An 18528-nucleotide genomic window follows, 5' to 3' on the forward strand; every position below is an offset into this window, starting at 1 on the left:
GATCTCATTTTTGGATGGGAAAATGTTTAATGGCCTTGTTTTTATTCATAGCATGCAAGTCGTAAATGATATTAGCTTAACAGAGGGATTATTAAGGTTTGCTTGATTCAAACCCTCTCTTGCCTGATAGTTCACTTTCCTGGAGTAAGTGTGCTTTTTTTCTTTTCTAATAATTTCTGAAATGTTTGGATAAAAAATTAATGAAATAAAATAAATGTGTTAAAATTTGAAGTTCTTTAGTTAATTTACTCTCAACTAAATAAGGACTTGAGATTGTGGAGTATTTGGTGTTGCAAATCTTTAGTAATAACTTGTATAAATTGATATAAAAAGGAAAATTTATAGTATATTCTTTGAGTGTTAGTAAAATTTTTACAATATAGTTTCTGTTTTTTTAATACTAAAGAATTCAGTCTTTAAGTTTTTATTTTATTAATAAAATAATTTTTCAATTAAATGTACTATTAAGTTAAATTAAAATGATTGAATTATTATAAATATTGGAATTGGAACTATAAGAGTTAAATTATTATAAATTATATAAATTATCTCAAATTAAAAGAAGTAAATTATTATAAAAAATAAATTTGAAAGACTTAAATTATTATAATTTATTAGTGAATTCTAATGGGAATGTTATTTTATTAATAAAATGAAAATTAAATTGTTTATTATTAAAAAAATAGAGTATAAATTGAGATTTGATCAAACTTTAGTTATTCTGTTATAAATTAACTATTAAAAGTGCACTACATTGGTTTCTTAGCATTAAAATAACAGAAATTAAATTATAAATTTTATTAAATTTCATAGAATATTTTATAAATTTCCCTGGAAGAAATAGGGTTTGTCTCCTTTTAAAAAATAAAGTCAATATATTTTATTAACGTTATTACATTCTTCCACATTTCTTTTTATGTCATTGAAGGTTTTTATATAGCGATAAAAAATAATTTATTTTTGAAAATGGTGATTTAAAATTGGAGGAGTAAAATATGAAATTTTTTAAATTTATTCATATACATTTATCATCGGATCGGGTCAAACGTGTAGATATAATAATAAAAAATAATTAATAGTTAAATTATAGTAAAAATAATTTTAATTTAATTAAACTACTTTAATATTAATAATTTTTCTCTCTATTAAATTATCAATAAAAAATGATAAAATTAAAAGAGAGAATAGAAAATAATATGATAAGTTTTAAAAAAATTATAAAGATAATTATTATGTTTCCCATTTAAAAAAATAATTATTATGTTTAGTAAAGATAATAATAAATTAAAAATAATTTATAATTTTTAGTTTTTTAAAAGTGATGAATAATATTTTTTAAAAAATATGTATAAAAATATACCTTTAATTTTTCATGATCGTATAATAAATTAAAGGGTCTATCCTTCTTTTCAAAAAAAATATATATATATATATACCTTTAATTTTTTTTTGTAAATATCCAACATTCATAAATAATATTTGAAATTAAAATATTTTCATGAATAAGTATCTATCTTATTAACATTTACGACATATTAATAATATATTAAAAATAAATAAAAAATATTTACAACTTTTATTATAATGTATAATAGAAGGATAATTGTTAAACAGCCTCTTTTTTGTTTACTCAATGTAAAATTATATTTTAAGTATTTGAACGTTAATATTATTAATATTTTTAAATATTCAAATCCATCGGTGAATTTATTTTCAATGAATAAAATTTTGAATTTAAGTCTTTATAAAAAATATTAATAAATTATTTAGAAAAAGATAATATATAAAAATTATTTTTTATCACTAAAAAAAATTGACTATATAAAGAGATATTTTAATCATTTAGAGATATTTAATTTCTAGTTAATAATAAGCATATATATATTTTTTAAAAAATATTTCGAAAATTAAACTTAAAAACTAATTAACGAAAATTTAATTAAAAAAACTGTTCTGTGGATTTTTTTAAACTTCATATACGTCTCAATTGATTACCCTTGATTTTATTAAAATAGGTGGATGGACCAATAATTTTTCTTAAAATTAGTTAGGGGTGATAATAAAATTATCATTTAAATTAAAGGACGATAAATAAATTTACTCCAAGGCAGATCGGGACTCTTTAGCCAAGAAGGAAAGTATCAGGGGTGTCAGAGCAAAAAACGTTTTAACAAACGGAGATCCAAAAAGACCAAAATCCAGTTACGTAGTGGAAGACTGAGCTACCATTGCCACCGCTCTTAATCACCAGTTATTAGTTATCACCAATCTCTTTTCAGATGTCGCTGTCAATGGAGCTCGCGTTCTCCCCTTCATCTTCTTTTAGAATTTCAGCTATAACTTCTCAGCGCCAATCAAAGATAACCATTAAGCCTACCAGCAAATCACTATCTGATTCCTTTTCAAAATGTTCTCAAATTTTGACTTCTTCTCGACTTTACACTTACAAAAACCACCTAAACTTTCCACAAAACAGAAGTTCTAGGCCAAACTCTATATGGGTATGCTCTTTTTCTGGTTAATTTCGACTTGCCTTGGTGATTTGCTTGTCTACTTACGTCTGTTCTAGTTTAGCTATATATTAGAACTTGGCTACTATTGGTTTTCTGGTTGCTCGAGGGTTCAGAAACGGTAATTTGATGATATATTTTTTAATTAACTGAAGAAAGCATGCTAGCTAGAATGGTGTATATCTGGGGCGTAGCGACGTGGGGACTAGAGGGCCATGGCCCCAAGTTCCAATAGCTGCCACGAGCAAAAGATGATTGCCCCCCCCTAATTTTTCATTTGAGATTTCATGGTCATATATAACGTATAGTCTATTTTTTTTAGTAAAAAGCATAAATCAATATTAAATAATGATTTTATGTCAATTTTAAAGTATCTTTTATTCATTGGTCATTCTCATTTTAATGTAAATATAGATTGAGTTTTATTTTTATGTTTAAAATTATGTTAAGTTTGTTTTACTGATGTTAAAGAATTATTGAATGATTGACTTAATTAATATTTTGGGATTTTATAATTATTATTTTGAAATATAATAATTTAATATATATTTTATATAATGTTCTTTTTTTTTAATTATGTAAGCATGCATCACACATTCGAAAGATTATTTTATAATTTACCTAGCCCCTTAAATGTGCATATAGAGCTATGCAGCTGGAATTCCATCATGTTGTTCTCATTTATGGTTATATGTATTGCCTTCAGTAATTTATCTAGGATATCTTTTGTGGGAAACATATCCTTTAATTTTATCCAATGGAATTGGCGTTGCTACTTTTTCCTTATCCATTCCCCATTTTTGTTTGAAGAATGATCACAAAAGGATAAATGCTTCAAAGCTTATACTTATAAAAGAGTAAGTCAATAAAAATGAAGACTTTGAATTGCATATATCAGGTTTCCATTGGCTAGTGTATCAATATTTTGCTGTATTTTTCCATTTAACACTTCAAAGAGAAAAGGTCAATCTGCATAATAGCCATTGCATGTGCTGGTGCTTTCAGGAATGATGTTTATAGAATGTATTTTTGGCAATTGCTTGATTTATATATGGTCAAGAAATTACTGCTATTTTCAATGAGCATGCAATTGAATCCAGCCTTTTTACCTAAACTAATCAGACTAATACAAATCTTAGATACACTACAAATGCATATGTTGATTAGTATCAAGCCAACGATTGCTTTGCTGAGGTCATTAATTTTCATGTAAAATCGCTTCTAGATGCATGCTGCCATTTTTTTGGAGGCATCCAATGCTTTATGAGTAACTTTCTGCTGTCTACTTTCTCTTCAGCTGCTATGGTAGTTGATGTGATTTGATCAACATGTTTATATCCCAGAGTGGTTACCTGGTCTAATGTGAAACTAGCTTCTGCCAGGCCTGCAGCAAAGTTGGAGCTGCTGGATCTGATCCAATACTAAAGAAAATCTCAGATTTCAAAGATGCATGTTGGAGATTTCTGAGGCCCCATACGATACGCGGAACAGCTCTAGGGTCCACGTATGTAGTTGTATATCATATATGCTGTTAGTAAACTGATCTCTATCCCTGCACATTTCTAAATTTTGTCATTTATTCTGTTAACAGTGCTTTGGTGGCAAGAGCATTACTAGAGAATCCAAATCTGATAAAGTGGTCGCTGCTGTTGAAGGCATTCTCTGGCCTTTTTGCCCTAATATGTGGGAATGGTTATATAGTTGGCATCAATCAGATCTATGATATTGGAATTGACAAGTATGTATCACAATTTCTTATCTAGTTTTCTTTTGATATCATTGTAAATTATTTTGGGAAGCACTCTTGAACCCCAAAATTTGATTCTCAAGAGCCAGGTGGACCTTATTCTCAATCCTATTAATGGAGGGAGGGGGCTAGGTTGGGGCATGCCTCTAAATTGTTTGATTTAGTTGACCTCTTTCTCTTTGCAGGGTTAATAAACCTTATTTACCTATAGCTGCTGGAGATCTTTCTGTTCAATCTGCCTGGTTGCTGGTGATTTTTTTTGCAGTGACTGGAATCCTGATGGTGGGATTAAACTTTGGTCCATTCATCACTGCTCTTTATTGCCTTGGTCTTTTCTTAGGCACCATCTACTCTGTTCCTCCATTTAGAATGAAGAGATTTGCTGTTGTGGCATTTCTCATAATTGCTACGGTACAGCTTCCTATTATTTCCTGTCTTCTCTTCAGCAATTAATAAATTAATGTGTTTCTTCATGGTTAATTGAAATTTGGTGTCACATTAGATTCAATTGTATTGAATTATTTATCCGGAAAAACAAATTGCAGTCTCCAATTATAGTCAAGAAATTGATAACGAAGAAAAAGATGGAATTCTCAGGTTTCTTTGCTACATAAGTGTAGCTAAGTTCATAGAAAAGAATATTAAATAGAAAATAACTGCTTTCAGAAGTCATGGAAAAACTAATATAAAATTTTTCATTTGGTGTTCAAATCTGAATTATTGGTTAATGTAAAGTTATATAAAATGTTGACTAACTTTAGTTAAGAATTGTTCATTGTTGTTAATTAAAAGAAGAGACAAAAGTTGTTAGATGTGATGACAACAATGTTTATGGTGGAAGCTGTGTTCAGAAGTGACTATTAACTCTTTTAAGCTTCAATTTCAATCCTTTCTAGATCAGTATCATTATTATTGTATTATTGCATAGGTTCATTTCTCTTTTTTTTTTTCTATTTTTTGGCATAATTTGGTACAGTTGCTGTCATTTTACTAATTTATATGAAAGACGATTAGTTTAGTTTTAAGGTGTGGTTGAGCTAAGGTTCTCATTGCAAATTTGAATTATACTTGCCCATGAAAAATTGTTGTATGTAGAGAAAATTTTAACAGAACATAACTTTTCAGGTGCGCGGTTTTCTTCTCAATTTTGGAGTATATCATGCCACAAGAGCTGCTCTGGGACTTCCGTTTGAGTGGAGGTGCATCACCTTTGTACATATTGCTTCATAATTTAGTTAAGAGGAAGCATTCTAAATTAGCACACATGTAGTATGAGGTTTAGAAGATCGATGATTTGACTCTTGAATGTGGCTTGGGAAATTTATAAAAAATAATGCACATTTGATGCTTCTGTCTAGATCCCAGGTTATATTGAGAAGCAAATCAATTACTCCTGAAAATAAACTCCAACATTATGCAGTCTACTATATAGTTTTCAAAGGTTTGTGTCAGCCCGGTTCAACCCATCTAACAAGTAGACTAGTCATGGCAGTGGGTAAACAAATAAAATATCAGCTCAATTTACTTGGCTGGAATTTTGAGGAGATTTCCATAGCACGGATGTCTAGGATCTAAATCAGCACCATGGAAATAAAGTTTTCTGTAAATAAAGTTCAATAATAAGTTGAAGTTTTATATGAGTTTTATGAGAAATTTGGGTCATTAATCTATCAACTGGTTTCCTAACGGTCATCAGGGTGGATCTCCCGTCTTTAGGCTGCAACTTGTATTGCAATATTTCCTGATCCCAGGCATTGGCCTGTCCGTTAGCAAATAATAATAATTTGAACATCCGCGCTGGTAAAAAACTAGTTAGTTGTCTCCCTCTCTCTCTCTCTTTGTGTTTGGCTTAAATAATCAAATGAACAAAGTGACAGCGCGGTGGAAGCTAGCCCCTCATACAATTAAGAAGTATAATTGCATGCTTCAAAATTTTAGAAGTTGTTTGTTCTGTCTATCAAGCTTGGTAACTCATCTGTGTACAATATTGCCAAACTGTTGGTAAAATTTCTCATGTCCGTGCTTCAATTTCTGCAGCTCACCTGTGGCATTCATCACAACCTTCGTAACTTTGTTTGCGCTGGTTATTGCCATTACGAAAGATCTTCCAGATGTAGAGGGAGATCGCAAGTAAGTTACATACTTGATGCTTGTATTTGTGAGTATAATTGCTCAAACTGATTGATGTTGTTTGGAGTTGTAAAACATCAATAATTGACAAACCATATCCAGTTTATGGCTACTTATTTCAAAATTTCCACAAAAATCCTTTTCATTATCTACTCTCCTTCGCTTAAAATGTTATCTTCAAAATATCTTAGAAAAGCTACCTAACAGTTTTAGTTGTAGGTATAGCACCCTTCAATTTGATATAAACAATTTCTTGTGACCAATCTCTTATTGGCATAACCACTACAGGTACAAGATATCAACTTTGGCGACAAATCTTGGCGTTAGAAACATTGCATTTCTTGGTACTGGGCTCTTGCTGTTGAATTACATTGGTGCAGTGTGTGCAGCAATTTACATGCCTCAGGTAAACAAGTTCTCTTTGAAGGCTGTCTCATTTATTTGCACAACTTATGTGTCAATCCGAGGCTTATAACCCATAGAATTAGTTGAGTTTTCATCTTACCTTTTAATATGATCCCAAAGATCAACGTCTTCTCCTTGCATCTTCTTCAGGCATTCAGGCGAAACCTAATGATACCTGCACATACAATCCTAGCAGCATGCCTAATATTCCAGGTGTGTTTCGATTTATGCATCATGATAATGCAATATTTAGTGTGTGTTTCTTCCTTCACGTTTTTTTATAAAACCTACTGTTTTCATTTTCTTATTTGCCTGTTTTTTATGTCACGTATTCTCCAATGTGCACTCTTTACATGAAAAGAAGGGAAATGAATTATTGTAAGAGAGATAACCTCGGAAGAAATATGAAATCAGATTCGAGAATCCATGCTAACGGAAAGGGTTCTCCAATTTGCTTGTGTCTAAGCTGCCTTGTCATAGACACCTCACTGGTTCCATGTGGAAGGCCTTTTCTTTCAGCTCTTTGCTGCTCCTACAATGATATTATCAGATTGGAGCATTTTCGTGAAATCCAGATGCTTTTGTTATTTGGCTGACCACCTTTAAGCCTTTCATCTTGCTGGTTTACTTAGGAGCATAAGGAGGATCTTCAGTTAATTGTTGTCCTCTATGATTGTTTCTAACTTTTAGGAAGGAGCATAATCTGTTACTATTTACCATACAAGTCCCCGCACCTAGGCATCTATTGGCATAATGGTGCAGGTAGTTCTACAAAAGAGATCAGCAAATGGATTTACATAGTTTTGCCTTTGGTTTGTTTCAAAAATACAAATTTTCCCAGTGTAGAAGAATATTCTATAGTGCAAGCAAGGATTAAAACTTGATGAAGTGCATGTAATTTTTGCACTTGGCAAAGAAATTGTGGACGAGTTTTATGAAAGCTTGTTGGGTTCTTTAGAGGTGGTAAAAGGATGATTTTTGAACAAAAATTTTACTCATTTAGTAAATAAACCATCATGAATATATGTGGCTACCTGGCTTTGGCTTGGATACGTTTGAGCAGGGTCGCTTATATTTATTTAGGTACTTGCTTAAACCATGATAGATGGTCAACTTTAAACTATAAAATAAAATATCTGGTCGTCTTCTATATATTTAGTATTTTTTTAAAGTTAATAGCGTATTATGAAATTGTTAGAAAGGTAAGTTATATAACCATGATAAATCATTAGAATAACAGGTATTTGTTTTAAAATATAGGGTCTTCAGGAAGGCTTTTTTTTAAAAAAAAAAAAAAGAAAAACAAAAACAAAAACCAAAAAATGTGAGACTATGTCTTACATCAATTGCAAGTAACATAAGAAAAGCACTGTATCTTCATATTATTTATTATTAAAAATTGTAGATAAATGACTTAGAAATAATCAATATTGTTTTAGCTTTAGTATTGATTAGTAACTTGTAATTAATAAAGCCTAAACAATAAAATTTAAGCTCAATTTGAGCTTGAGCTCACAAACTAAGTTTGAAGTTGAACCACTTAATACTCATCTTGATTTGTTTACACCCTGCAAATTGGCTCCCCAACCCTTGCCCTTTTAAAGCCCAACTTCTACAGATTTCTTTTTTACCCTCTTGTGACAAGTTAGAGAGCACTACTGTAATAAAGTACTAGAAGCTAGCTCTTATCACCCAAATCTGTTTGTCACAATGATGAGGAAAATGATTCCACTTTCACCCATTATGAGTACCATATTTGTGAATGCATCAACATAAAGAGAGAAGACAAAATATAAAGCAACCAAAACTGTCAACCACCTTTTGAACTGGCTCATTTCATTAAACATTAACTTGAAAGATCTTCAAATTTAGTGTAAGATCTTAGGTATGCTGACCGGAAAATTCATGTAGTATATGTTAATTCATGATTTATTACTCTTAATGAGGTAGAAATGCATATTTGAATTTATTTGAATTTGGCTGAAGTTGATGCTTGCCATATTTAATTGTGCAATAATCCTTTTGAGTTGACTATCTATAATATATATGTTTAGCATACACTTCCCAAACAAGGCCATTATTGATGGTGTATTTGTGAATGCATGCTATTTGATTTTTTGAAGTGCTTAGCAATTTACAAAAGGTCGAGATAGATTTGACAAATTAAATTCCTTAGTTGTTTATTATCTAATCTTAAACACAAGCCATTTGACCAATGAAGAGGGACTTTATAATCTTAATTTCATCCTAGCTTCACTAGCTTAGAATTAGCTTGCTTACTACTTGTGTTGAAGTACATATAGGCTTGACCTTCCTCATGGTTTATGTTGAGCTCTCTGGTCAAGAATCTTGTCACGGGTCGATGAACTGCTGAACCTATAATTGCTGTGTTGCTGTGATGGGGCTCGTTGGAGGGAGTCCCGTTATCTCAAGACTCGTTAAAGAGAGAGCCTCTAATCTTGATTTGTATATCAAAATATCCTTGCTTTAATGATAAAAATTCATCTCTATATATAGAGATTACAAATAGAGTTCTACCGCAAATAGTTCTAAGTAAATTAGAAGTCCTAATTAAAATAAAATAGCAAGATTCCTATCAAAATAAAATAGCACTATAACAAAAACACGTAAAGAGATAAGATAATGGCAGCATATTCTTAGTCTAATAAAACTTATCCTTATCTGAAAATAGTCTTATCTAGAAAGGATGATTACGTGTTTGAGCCGAGATCTACTTGTTGCTGTCTATGATAAGTTTTGCCGATAAAAGCATTTATAACAGAGTGGTTTATAGAACCAAAATAACCTTTCACATTATTTCAGACATCAGCAGTCAGATTGGTTGGCCATGATCCAACATATGAAACAATAAGAATGCTGAGTTTCTGCTACTGTCATTTTCTATATAAGTATGCATACAATGGTGCAGTATGTGGTGTTTGCTTCATTCTAGATCTTATGCACTTTTTTCTTCACCTGCTGTTTGTTTTTTATGACATTGTGTGACATGTATTTTAATTTGCTCGTCTTACATGTAAACCATTTTTTCCCTCAGGCATGGGTGTTGGAACGAGCAAATTACACAAAGGTAATGTCAATTTCTTCATGTTGCATAAAATTATGTTAGAATGTTTCTAGTATTTATTCATTTCACGTTGGAAGTTCTCCTAATACCTTGGGATAGATAGAAAAGGAGAGAAATTATAAGGCAATTTTATTTTCCCTTGCTTGTTTGGACAAAATTCTAAGAGGGACTAGGGAATGAAAGTAAATTGTTATGATAAATGGAATTAATTTTTTTCCTCAGTGGTTAACTTCTTTCATATCCCGAACTTTCCTCCCTATTTTAGGAGAAAATTTTTTATGGGCCCTACATGTCACTTTGCTCCCCTGTTTCCCCCCTTCAATTTTCCGTTTTACTAGTCATGCAATCTCTACCTTTAAGGAGGCCGCTCTTGGATCTTTTTTTTTTATTTTTAAATGTGTCATTTTAAATGTAATGCCTTTAGTATGGAGTAGAACAATTGAAAGTGGCAGTGTTACTTAAATAAAATAAATGCATTAGAGCATGGAAGAACCTTAACCTTTAATCTTAGCTTATGTCTTACAGTTGCTTGAATAACACTCTTCATCTTTTTAGTTGAAAAGTGTAATAAGTAGCTATTAATTAAGGAGTGAGAAAGAGTAATTAATTATAGGAGAGAAAAAAAGAGGGATTAATAGTTTTTTGGTTACTTGTATTAATATAACAGATACTCTTCAACTGATAGGATGCAGAGCCAAAAAAAGTCAGTTTTTCGAGTAACTTCAGCTAGCATTCCTCATGTTCTCAATATTAAATTCATGTATCTAGTACATATTTTCTCATTTACACAAAACTTCAAGAGAAAAATTATTGAAGTCTTTACTCGGTTTTGAGTCTATCCTTTTGATGTTAACTGTACCATTTGGCATTAACTTTGTCAACTGGACATACTTAAATGAAACATCCAAAAGCAATGCGAAATTACTCCATCTTAGTCTATTTAAGCCGAGCATGCATTCAGAAAATGAAATGTGGCTGTACTTTTCTTTTCTAGCCTGCTTTTCCAATGAAGTGTAGCAGAGGGAAAGAAAGCTTTTTGCTGGAATGATATAGATTTTAATTGTAATTACTTTTTTATTGCCAAATTAATAATCCCCTGCCTTCACACAAATGAAATGCAAAGTCCAGACCTCTATTGGCCGGCATTGCATGGAAACACAAACTTCTATTCAAGGAATTTTGCATATTTTATCCTTCACACTTGCCCAGTTTCTCATTGCAAGCTCCTGTTGATGACTTAAATAGCAAAGGATGTGCAACTTATAGATAGATGACTTAAATAGCAAAGGATGTGCAACTTATAGATAGATGACTTAAATAGCAAAGTATGTGCAACATATAGTTAGACCCGGCCATGATCCAGGTTGAGCCCAGAACAGGTACACAATTCACAGGCTCGAACCAGATTGGAACTGTCTGGGGTCCAGTCGCGGTCCTCCCCCTGGATTCGGCAGTTTGGGGCAAATCTCCAGTTGCCTCAACCCGGATCAAACTGAAGGTTGAACCATGGGGAACTGGCCTCCTGCAGTCTATTTCAGGTCCCTCCCCTTCCTTCTGCGAACCAGAACAGGATCATGGCCAGAACTACTTATAGTGTATATTAGTTTTTTGATTTTGGACCTTAAATACGTAACAGCAACAAAGAAAGTTTGATAGATGTAGTCTGATCAAATGACAATAATCAGAATGAGAATTTCAGTGTTATGCCCTGATTATATGCTTGATTCTGATGTGCAGGAAGCAATCGCTGCATTCTATCGGTTTATATGGAATCTCTTTTATGCGGAATATATCATATTTCCTTTTGTATAGACAACTTCTTCTTCTTCTTCTTCCTTTTTTTCCCAGAGCAGAGAGAGAGAAATTGATGTATATTGTTGCCCTGATTGCAAATTAATATTTGTTGTTGTAGCTTCTTTTTTTTTGTCAGAGTTGTTGTAGCATTCAATAAGCAATACACACAATGTTGTGTTAGTTCTCTTTCTTGATAGCTAAATGAAACATGAAATTTATTCTCCTTTTGAATCATATGAAAATCCTCTGCTGAAAAAGTGGGGATTCTCTCTCTGGCTTTGCTGTTTAATTTTATTAATTATAAGTGTCTTTGATCTTTTATATCCTGGTCAGCTTGATTATTTTTCATTTATATTAGCTTGTCCACTGACACGTTATAGTAGAGATGACACGCACATGAATGCTGAGTCTATTATTCGACGGTGGTAAATAGACCTGGCCATGGTCTCCATTACTCTCCATAAACCGGTTTATGTAACCATCTTTCATCTAATCTAGTCTCGGAACCAACAAGAGTATTACAAGAATATTCATCTGACATCCATCAACTACGTTTGATCGCATGATCTTAAGCTTTGACTCACTTTCTATGAACGAACCAGAATAAATTCAGATGACAATTGGGACCGAACCAATCAAACGGTTCTAATTTATGCATTGAACCGTAATCGCTTAAAACCAAATACAGGCCTCTCCCTATAAACTAAATAAATAATGTATTATAAATTTATGTGTTTTAGTGTATAACATGTTAATATTATTGTAGTTTTAAAAAATTCAAACAGGAATCAAATCACAGTAATTGAAATTATTCTTTGAACCGTAAAGCATTTCAGATCTGAAACATTTTTGCACTAAAACTATCTTAAATTATAACTAATTTAGAACTGAAACTGGTTCGAACTATGAAACCTGACGATCTAGTGAATCCACCCGAAACCGGGCCAAGACTAGCCAGAGGCCAGGTGTATCACTAGATGTACCGAACATGAGAGCGTTGGGGTGGTTTGGAAACCTGTAAATGAAAGGAAAATCTCTTCGTTTTCATAGGAATGGTAGTTCTCAGGCATTGAGATTCAACATTTTGTGCATTCCGAAAATCATTGGACGTTGTAATTAAATACAGAGTAACAAGTGGGAACTCATTTTAAGAAGAGCTCTACAAAAAGTTCAAGAGGCCCAATTCCTAAGCTGGTATCACATGCACGTTTACAGATGCATGGACGTGAAAATGGCAGGATTATATAAATAAAGGGACAGCAAAAATATTTCTAAAACAATTGGAAAAAAAAAAAAAACAAGAAAAAGTGTTAAGAAGAATCCTATAGAACCTTCTCGACCCCAGGTGAGTCTAAGGAGCTGAAGTGTGGGACAATTCCACCTGAAGAAAGAGGACTTCTGGAGACTGTTTCTCTGCCTGCTGAAGTTGGGGTCAAAGCTTTTGGGCTAAAACGGGATATCGTTCGGGGAGTTGAGTTACCACTTCCAAGTCTTGGTGACAAGTTTGCTTGCTCTAAAACCCGAAATTGAAGCTCTGATGGGTAGTCCCTCATACACCCAATCCTTGGCCCTGCCCCTGTAGTCCATTTAGAGGATAATTGATTAGCCAGTTGATATGACTTCATCCCTTTATGTGAATTTATCCTTTTCAGTATTTTTTCTTTTGGGATGGATTCTTCATCTGCTTCTTCTTGATCTTCATCAAACAAATTCGTCTTAAGAAACATGAAATCTTCCTCTGTGAAAAATGAATCTTCTGCTGATTCATAATCATCATCCTGAGAGAATGAATCTTTTGCTGATTCGTAACCATCTTCAATGGAAGATTTAGCACTAGCAGGCTTGGCATTACTGCTTGGTTCAGTTGTTGCAACCTCCTTGAAAATTTCATATATATCAACTCTACTTGGTATCTCAAGTTTAGTAAGCTTTGAGCGTAATTCAGGAGACATTTTTGTTCGGTGTAGATCAGTATTTTCTTCGGCATTAGAATCTTGTTCCCTGGAATTCGTGTTCTGCTGAGGCAAGCTTTCAATGCTTGTCACTTTGGTGTCTCGGAAACTAATGCTGCTGCTCTTTTTGGTAATGGCTTCTTCTTCTTCTTCTTCTTCCTCGGGGCTTTCCTGAAACAACACAAGTAGAGAAGTTCATCAATGGTTAGCCTCTATATTTGTGAAAATAAATCAAAGGTAGTGCTTCCAGAAACTGACTAAGCCACTAAAGAAACATACTATACCTTTACATCGGTGAGGTCGACGTTCTGTTCCTTAAGGAAGGATTTGAATGCCTGAAAGTTCTCTTCTGATGGAAGATAATGTCCGCTGTGAGGCCAGACTGCCTATGAATTCGAAAGAATCGTATTAATGTATGAAAAAAAGTCTCAATGCAAGAAAAACAATGCAATTCTCAAATTTATCTTCAAACACAGGCTTAGTTTCTGTTCTACCTTCAAAACACCATCTTTCACGACTAATCTTCCGGCAGATAGTGTAGCTCCACCAGCCAAGAAACTTGAATGTTGAAATGTTCCTTTCTTCTTCAAACCAATATATAAGGTCTTCGATGTACTGAGAACAAAAATCCACTTAGCATCTTTAGGTCCTCCTGTTGTATCAAGAAGCTTCCCACTCTGCTTGTGGAAAAACTTCCCGTTCTCCAATACTACCTCATAAGCCTGCCTTTCGGTCTGGACAAGGAACAAATACTACTCGTAAATAGATGTTCTGCGGCCAGCTAATCGGAAAAGGTAAGAAAGCTAGATCTAAACATGACTTGTAAAATGTTTTAACATTTCATTCCTTTTCCAACCGATATGTAATATAAAGAAATTTTAATATTTTCAACGAGCTTTTTCAGAATCTCTTTCAACTTGAAGAAAACAAAATCTTGCAAGTCCACTCCTGACCACTGACATGAGAGAATGATAAAGTGGGATGAAACTCACAGGACCAAGATATTTTATGCACTGTTGTTGAAGCTTCGATCTAGGACACTTATCAAGGTTGACTTCTTTCCCTTCTCCAATATCAAGCCTGTGGATTTAGAGTTGACACATCAACTGTAAATAACAATTTGCCCATTGCAGAGCAAAGATTTCTATCTCAGTAAGTTCTCAATTCCAAGAAATCTTACCAATAGAAGAAAGGCTGTTTACTTTGACAGTGGAGCCAGTTGACATAATAAAATTGAAGATTATGGCCATAGCGGTGTCGAGGATCAATCTATCAATGGAAACAGTAAAATCAAAGTTAAAGGAGCAGTAGTAGATCCATCGAGGAGTTTTATTTAAGACTTGTAACTTACTGCTTCGAGCCAATGCTGTAAAGCAAGCTTCCGAGCCTTTGCATCCTTAGACAAACCTTTTCCTACCTGCAAAAATTAAAGAACTTATGGAAGATTAGAACTGGAGTAGAACTATAAACAAATCACATATCAAGTTATTGAAAATTCACCTTGGCAGCTTTCGTTCTTGCTCTTGACCAACGTGAAATAGCAGTCTCTGGTTTCTCAATGTCAAAGAAAGATATAGAGCTTCTCTTGAGTTCAGCAAAATCAAGCAGCTTCCACCTATGAATTGTGATACTCTTATATCAATAATCAGATTCAATCAACAGAAAATAAAACAATAATAATAACTGTTCCTAAAAATTTTGAACGGTGAAGAAAATGATTTCTTATTCCTGACAAGTATCTAAATAGTTATGCAATTTTAAATTAATACCATCTCTGTTCAACAACAACTGCACAATCTGCCAGCTGCCGCCTGGTTCTGAAACTTTTGTACACTTTCTGCAACTTCAGTGCAGCCTGGTGCCTTTGTGTCCCTGATTCAGCCAATGGTGTCTGGTCATTTTTCACAGATAAGCTATCAACTGTTGCCAATTTGTCATCCTTCTCTCCACTTTCAGGGCTAATAGACCTAGAAAACAACCCATTTTCCATTTGTGAAGTAAGAGATTTAAAGGAGAATGTAGTAGGCAAATCTCTTCCTTTAAAGCTTGTCATAGCAGATTCTGAACCACGGCCCTTGAAACTGACAGGACTCAAAGCAGCCCTCATTTCTCCATCTACAGTAGCAATTGATCTCACAAGAACAGCATCCAAAGGACTATCCAAATCATCAAAATCAGCGAATGGGCATGAAAGAGCTATCCCCATTTTACTCAAAGGAAATCAAATCTTCTAAGTGCCTCTTAACAACCAATATCTCAAACAGTATGTAGTTGTGTAGATAACTCTAAACAAGCATGAAAAAAAGTTTAGCATTAATTCAAAGAACAAAAGCAAGAAACTAATATATATATAATAGCATTGTAAGGCAAAGGCATGAACACCAATTCCCAGTATTCATAAATTTCAAGGTTCATTGACATCATTGTGTTTCTCTTCCCTGATAGACTGCCTATTGCTTGCATTCATTTTAGGTAAGCTGCATATGTTTTCTGGCAAATAATGACACAGAATGAAAACTAAAAAACACAAAACATCAATATGGCATTAACCAGATTCAAGCATTTTGATATAAAAGCTGCAAACAAAAAGATGGACTTCAAACCTTTATATCTTTTTTTTCCTAAACTATATCTTAACTAAGGGGGAGAAACGGGTTTTACAAAAATCAGGTATAATTTATGACTCGTTTTTGCAGAAAAGCAAAAGCATAAAAATTCATAAAAAGGGAAATTATGAACATAATTCATTTTTCTCTCTGCAACTTGTGATAAAGACCAAACTATTCCATAAAAGGGCCATTCTAACACATGCATTTCACAATTAGGCAAGAAAATGACAATATTCACAATGCAACATTTTTAATTCACAATGTCTACTCTTCACAGATAAAAACAAGGATCTTAAATGAACACCACCCCCACTCCCAAAAATAAATAAATAAATAGGAGAGAGAAGAAGAAGAAGAAGAAGAAGAACCCAACAAATATGGAGGCTTACCTGAATCAGAAACAGAGAAACAGAGAAGAAAAGTGACTACAGAACCAAGAAAAGATACAAACTGAAAACGGATAGAGCAATGAAAAGAAAAGCAAACAACAAAAAGAGAAGCAAAATCCAAAAGAGAGAAATGCTCAAATGTCTGAAAATTGGTGGGGAACAAGTGGGAGAGGGCGAACAATGTGGGTTTATTGGCGAACAGATTAATTTTCTATTAGAGCTCTGTGTCTCTCTCGATGGTTTGTGTATTTTCGAAAGCTAACAAATGCTGGTGGCTGCCTTCCTTCTTGCTCTTCTTGCAGAGACATATATAGAAGAAAGCCCCCACAAATTAAAATAAATAAATAAATACTATAAATATATTTAAAAAATAATTTATAACATAGTCCCTCAAAGTTTAATAAATTTCGGTGCTTATCATTTTAATCATAAACAATTTAAGCTCTAAATTTTCATTCCATTAACAAAGCAATTCTTCTATTAAAATTCATTATTATACTATAATGATTTAGTCATTATAATTTAATCTTATAATTTTAATATTTATAAAAATTTAATTATTTTAATTTTAATTGTCTTATTTAATTAATAATTGATTAATGTTAATTTAATAGAATAACTATTTAATTAATGAAATAAAAAATAAAAAACTAAATTATTAATTATAAAAAAAAGGAATTAAATTGTGAATTTTGTTAAACTTCAGGGATTATATTGCAATTTACTAAAAAAATTTTGTAAAGCAACAACTCAGACTCAGAGGGAGGTGAGTGTAAGAGACGGGCCCCCTCCAACACGTGTTTTACTTTATTTTTCTCTCTTTTCTTCTTCTAATAATAATAATAATAAGTAATTCATTTTTTTAATTTTATTTTTATTTGTAATCTTTTGTTCATTTTCTTAAAAAAATAATAATATTAATTAATTCAACTTTATGGGTTATGTTTTAGAAACTCAAAAAATACAGAAAAATAATTTGTTATTAATTTAGGTCTAAACGTTAAAATGTATAAAAATAATAATTTTTTTTCTACAATTAGGAAGAGATTAAAATTTTGATGCTGAAAACTCAAAAGAAAATATGGAAGTTCGAAAAATTATAATTCTCTTTTTTTTTAAATAAAAATTAAAAATTGAGAATTAAAAAATAAAATTTAAAATTTTTCAGATTTATTTAAATATATTATTATCAAATTAAATTTATAAATATAATTCTCCTTCTTATTTATTTACTTTTTAAATAAATAATTACATTATAAAACTCTAAAAATAGCAAAACAGTTATAAAAAGTGACAAGTAAACCATCCAATTAATAAAGAATCATGGAAAGAAAATTATATTTATATATACATTGAAGCCTATATCATATTTTTCTGTTATTCAACATATTTTCAATGAATTTATTGTTTTAAAAATTTTAAATACCACTTAAATAAAAAAATCTAATATAAAATTTAAAATTTTGTGAAGTTTATTTTTGTAATATGCAAAATATTTTTTTATTTTATTTAAAAAATAATCATAAAAAGTATCTAGACTTTTCTTTAAAAAAATCTAATAATAAAATTTTAAATTTTTTATTAACAAATTTTTATATTTTCTATTGATAAAAAAGATAATTATGTTTATTTAATAAATAAAAAAAATATCATAAAAGTGTAAACGAGTTGTCCGATTCGTACCGGCCCGATTTTAAAATGGGTCAAACTAAAAAAATCTGTTAAAAAATAAACGTTTCATATTTAGGTTGGAAGGCAGGGACAGTTTCTCTCTTTCTTTTTTTTTTTAATTAAATTGAAATTAAAAAATTAATTAAATTTACACAATTAATTAAAATTATATATTAGACCGATCACAATTAATAAATAAAAAAATATATTATAATTAATAAATAAATTTTAATTTC

At 31.6% G+C, this 18528-nt stretch overlaps 2 protein-coding genes across 3 annotated transcripts; one reads left to right on the top strand and one right to left on the bottom strand.

Annotated features, from left to right (window-relative positions):
* The first annotated feature begins 2185 nt into the window (after positions 1 to 2185).
* LOC110621278 (homogentisate solanesyltransferase, chloroplastic) lies at positions 2186 to 11894 on the top strand. Of its 2 annotated transcripts, XM_021765497.2 has the most exons (11): positions 2186 to 2501; positions 3893 to 4014; positions 4102 to 4248; positions 4443 to 4668; positions 5383 to 5456; positions 6295 to 6387; positions 6676 to 6793; positions 6943 to 7005; positions 9616 to 9701; positions 9848 to 9880; positions 11615 to 11894. In XM_021765497.2, the coding sequence occupies exons 1-11, from the start codon at positions 2280 to 2282 to the stop codon at positions 11772 to 11774; spliced, it is 1344 nt and encodes a 447-aa protein (XP_021621189.1). In that variant the 5' UTR covers positions 2186 to 2279; the 3' UTR covers positions 11775 to 11894. The 2 variants fall into 2 exon arrangements, with proteins under 2 accessions (XP_021621189.1, XP_021621190.1); XM_021765498.2 differs by lacking the exon at positions 9616 to 9701 and having other exon boundaries at positions 2190 to 2501.
* Positions 11895 to 12758: 864 nt separating this feature from the next.
* Positions 12759 to 16896, bottom strand: LOC110620597 (IQ domain-containing protein IQM6). Its single transcript, XM_021764397.2, has 9 exons — positions 16622 to 16896; positions 15393 to 15908; positions 15124 to 15238; positions 14975 to 15040; positions 14804 to 14892; positions 14616 to 14703; positions 14118 to 14357; positions 13908 to 14009; positions 12759 to 13794 (listed from the first exon to the last, which is right to left on the bottom strand). Exons 2-9 carry the CDS (start codon positions 15827 to 15829, stop codon positions 12994 to 12996), a joined length of 1938 nt encoding a protein of 645 aa, XP_021620089.1. The 5' UTR covers positions 15830 to 15908; positions 16622 to 16896; the 3' UTR covers positions 12759 to 12993.
* Positions 16897 to 18528: the final 1632 nt, after the last annotated feature.

This window comes from Manihot esculenta, chromosome 8 (genome assembly GCF_001659605.2).
Source record: "Manihot esculenta cultivar AM560-2 chromosome 8, M.esculenta_v8, whole genome shotgun sequence".
NCBI lineage: Eukaryota > Viridiplantae > Streptophyta > Magnoliopsida > Malpighiales > Euphorbiaceae > Manihot > Manihot esculenta.

Excerpts from the sequence above, each read along its gene's own strand:
- LOC110621278 (XM_021765497.2), top strand. The coding sequence starts at position 2,280 with ATGTCGCTGTCAATGGAGCTCGCGTTCTCCCCTTCATCTTCTTTTAGA. Across the intron at positions 2,502-3,892 it reads CTAGGCCAAACTCTATATGG|GCCTGCAGCAAAGTTGGAGC; the intron begins GTATGCTCTTTT and ends AGCTTCTGCCAG. Across the intron at positions 7,006-9,615 it reads CAGCATGCCTAATATTCCAG|ACATCAGCAGTCAGATTGGT; the intron begins GTGTGTTTCGAT and ends ACATTATTTCAG.
- LOC110620597 (XM_021764397.2), bottom strand. The coding sequence starts at position 15,829 with ATGGGGATAGCTCTTTCATGCCCATTCGCTGATTTTGATGATTTGGAT. Across the intron at positions 15,041-15,123 it reads CAAGAACGAAAGCTGCCAAG|GTAGGAAAAGGTTTGTCTAA; the intron begins GTGAATTTTCAA and ends TAATTTTTGCAG. Across the intron at positions 14,704-14,803 it reads AAACAGCCTTTCTTCTATTG|GCTTGATATTGGAGAAGGGA; the intron begins GTAAGATTTCTT and ends CTAAATCCACAG.